Source organism: Myotis daubentonii, chromosome 1 (assembly GCF_963259705.1).
Source record: "Myotis daubentonii chromosome 1, mMyoDau2.1, whole genome shotgun sequence".
Lineage (NCBI taxonomy): Eukaryota > Metazoa > Chordata > Mammalia > Chiroptera > Vespertilionidae > Myotis > Myotis daubentonii.
Window position 1 is genome coordinate 186,410,250 of NC_081840.1, and position 3,238 is coordinate 186,413,487.

Below are 3,238 nucleotides of genomic sequence, written 5' to 3' on the forward strand. Positions count from 1 at the left end.
TTGAGGATTTAAGGTTAGGGAAACTTGTGTTTTCTAAAGAACCAACAGGCCATGGTACTATGAAGGGGTAACTGGAAAGGCTGAACAAATGCAATGGCATTGGGAAATAAGGGTTTTCTCTGATAGCCAGACAGCAGCATAATTTTCAAAATAAGGTAGAATTAAAGAAAAGCACAAATTTTTTAACAGTATAAGAAAGAAGAAACAACATGAGTAAAGTTTTTAAATATTTTATTTTTTTTCAAAGAATAAAAAGGTTCTACAAACCAATGAGACACACAGTTAAAAAGTACAATTTTAACATAGTAAATGTGATGCATCTATAATTCTTTATAACAAAATTGTCAAACCCTTAAAAGATACAACATAAGCATTACAAATCTTAGCAGTGCTGTGTATTTTTTGAAAACTAAATGATGAGTTTATATTCAAAAGCTCAGATATATTTTCAAAAATTTCAGAGTACAGACTATTAAGTTTGCCTTATTCTTAAAAATACTAAAACAATGTATTTATAAAGAAACTAGCAATAAGGAATTTACCTATTTCCTAGTTTCTTCATCCAAAGCAAATATTTAGTGATTAAAATTATAGTACTCATAATAAAATAGTTAATAAATACAATATAAAAGTCAAAGTTAATGACTAAGTCATGACATTATGCCATACGAAGAAGACATCAAATGTCTAAGGTTATAGGAAAATAATATATTATTCCTTATAGAATTTAAAAATTTAGAAATTCTAAATAAGGAAATATATTCTACACTGATAGCTGTATGATGTGCCCAGCTTTCTAATGCAATATAATTGAAATATGATCCCAGGATAAAGAGTATGGAAATTATCTCATTTCAAAAAATGATACTAAATAGTTACAATTTCACGAGAAGACTGGGGATTACAGATTATCTTCATATATAGCATTCTAAAGAAAGATCATTCACCTATTAAATCTACAGCCTGTTCAATAATGTTCTAAAGAACATATTCTAGAAATAAACCAGTCACCTTAAAGAGTAACAACCAGTGATTCTGGATTCACTAGTCAATTAACAAATATTTCAATAACATAGCAAATAAAATAGCAACAAATAAATAGCAGTAAATACTATGTAAAATACTTCATAAAATGAGCAGAAAGCTGCAAGGATAAACATAGGTCCCTCGTCCCATCCATCTCTCAAAGTGGGAGATCCATGAGGAAACCTGACTCACTGGAGAAAATTAGCCCCTGCTTTGTGGCTTCAGTGAGTCCAGAGATCCCCAGAAAACTGCTCCGCTGAAGAACCAGGCAGTTTTTCCAAAGCACGATCCTTCCTCTTAATTTTTCTGCTTTCCACTATTGAGGGAAAAAAAAAATAAGTATCAATTTAACCAAATTTCCACACTCCTATGTACTCCAACTAGTTTTCAAAACGCAGAGCTTAAGATCAATAAAGAGCAAAAGGTGGGACTCAAGGACTAAGCTAAGAAAATATATACATCATAGTCAAGCGTTCTGGGCGACCACCTGGGCGATTACATGGAAGACTGGTGATAAAGACTTTCCCTGGACATTCTGGAAAAACTTTCCCTTTTCTCCTGAACAACCTTTCAAAGAATGGTCTGGGATGTGGTAGCCAAGCCTATGCATGGAATAAGGACCTTGAAAAGGCTACACGCCGAGAGAAGATTAAAAACCACGAAGATCAAAGCCACGGGTACCTGTTCAACAATTTCCGGATGATTTTCTTGACCACGTGGGCTTCTGGGTCCAGACAGACTTTGTTCCCCTTCTTCATGGTGGCTCTGCAGGGAAAAAAAAGGAGGGGCGGGGGCGGGGGGAAGAAAGGATGCGTCCATGAGCCACAGGAGCTGAAGACCCAGGCCAAGGTCACAGTGGACACCGGGGACACCGCAGTGCAGTAGGACTTACATAATTTCCACATTGGGGCACCCTGGGCCTGCGGGGACCATCTCCAGGTGATGGATCATTTGGGGACGAATCCTGTGCGTGGGGGTTAAACACACACAGCGCAGCTCGCTCACTATGATCCCGGAGGGACCAGCTGGGGCTGAAAGAGAGACACCGTTATGAGAAAGGTTGCAGGAAAAACAAACTCCTGCAAGCGTGGCCTGGGACACTTCCCCGCGCTCCCCCTGCTGAAGCCGCAGCTGCAGAGGCTGGGGCGCCTAGCTCTGCCGGGCGCTGCCTGGCGCGCCCCTGGCTGCGAGCACTCACCGCTGGCCAGGGGCCCTGGCAGCGTCAGCAGCTGCAGCAGCGCGAGCAGCGCGCACAGCGATCCAGACCGGCCTGGGTGGCTGGCTGCGCGGCGTGGCAGGAGACTCATAGCGGCGTGGAGGCAGCGGCGAGAGGCGCGGATTCTGGAAGGAGGAGATGCTGGGATTTGAAACTCCAGCGCACTGTGGCGTCCCCAAGCCCAGCGCATCCCTTATATTGGCATTCGCCCCTTCCTCCAGGCAGGAAACTCAAGCTTTTGGATGCTTGGGGAAATTCCCTGGGCTGAGGGGGCGGGGGTAGGAGGTTTGGGGGAGGAAATGGGCAGTGAGAGTTGGGCAGGAGGGTAACTGGGAGGAGTTGCGTGCACCCCATGCGTGGAGCATGTGGTAACTTGACCCCGCGTGGATGGAGCTGCAGGAGAGGGACAATCCAGCGGAGATTTCATCTTTGGGGCTAGGCAGGGCTGGTGAAGACCAGCTTCTGGGGAGCAGAGCCCCCTAAGAGGTGCACCTCACCCCTATCTCTAGAGGAGGACTGGAACCAAAGGAGCAGGATGGTTGGCTTTAGGAAAAAATTATCATCATCCTTAACTCTAATGTATTATCAAGAAATGTAAGCCGTGATCAGAACTGCGCAACACTGAAAGCCCTACCTCCCCTCCTTGCAGGCGGATCATTCTAGGTTTCCCAAATTAGTTTATTTTCTTTGGACTTCAGCCAGCTTTAGAAAGCAAGATAATGTGGTGAAAGTGTCTGTACTCCCACTTTTACTCAGTGGCAGGAATAGGCTGGCAATTCAAGTCTGCTTACTGGAAATCTTATACTTGTAGTTTATAGCAAGCATATTGCCCTGCCAGATGATACCTTGCTTTCTGCAGTTGGATACACTGTTGAATTGGAAGAGGTCTCTGGAGTAGGGTGAGGTGCATGCAGGTGAGGGCATGGCCAGGGAGACCCAGCCTGCTACAGCTATGGCTCCTCGGCCAGGCGTGTACATTGACCCAGTTTGGAGAAG

At 44.0% G+C, this 3,238-nt stretch overlaps 1 protein-coding gene across 2 annotated transcripts; it reads right to left on the reverse strand.

Annotated features, from left to right (window-relative positions):
• Positions 1 to 214: 214 nt before the first annotated feature.
• On the reverse strand, positions 215 to 2,456 carry LOC132218065 (C-X-C motif chemokine 6-like). 2 transcript variants are annotated; one of them, XM_059668770.1, is made up of 4 exons: positions 2,225 to 2,456; positions 1,919 to 2,051; positions 1,708 to 1,791; positions 215 to 1,342 (listed from the first exon to the last, which is right to left on the reverse strand). In XM_059668770.1, the coding sequence occupies exons 1-4, from the start codon at positions 2,430 to 2,432 to the stop codon at positions 1,324 to 1,326; spliced, it is 444 nt and encodes a 147-aa protein (XP_059524753.1). In that variant the 5' UTR covers positions 2,433 to 2,456; the 3' UTR covers positions 215 to 1,323. The 2 variants fall into 2 exon arrangements, with proteins under 2 accessions (XP_059524753.1, XP_059524746.1); XM_059668763.1 differs by having other exon boundaries at positions 1,919 to 2,057; positions 2,225 to 2,448.
• Positions 2,457 to 3,238: the final 782 nt, after the last annotated feature.

Coding starts and splice junctions, on each gene's coding strand:
- LOC132218065 (XM_059668763.1), bottom strand. CDS start 2,432: ATGCGCTGGGCTTGGGGACGCCACAGTGCGCTGGAGTTTCAAATCCCA. Junction 2,058..2,224: donor GCCAGGGCCCCTGGCCAGCG/GTGAGTGCTCGC, acceptor TCTCTCTTTCAG/CCCCAGCTGGTCCCTCCGGG. Junction 1,792..1,918: donor TGCCCCAATGTGGAAATTAT/GTAAGTCCTACT, acceptor TTTTCCCTGCAG/AGCCACCATGAAGAAGGGGA.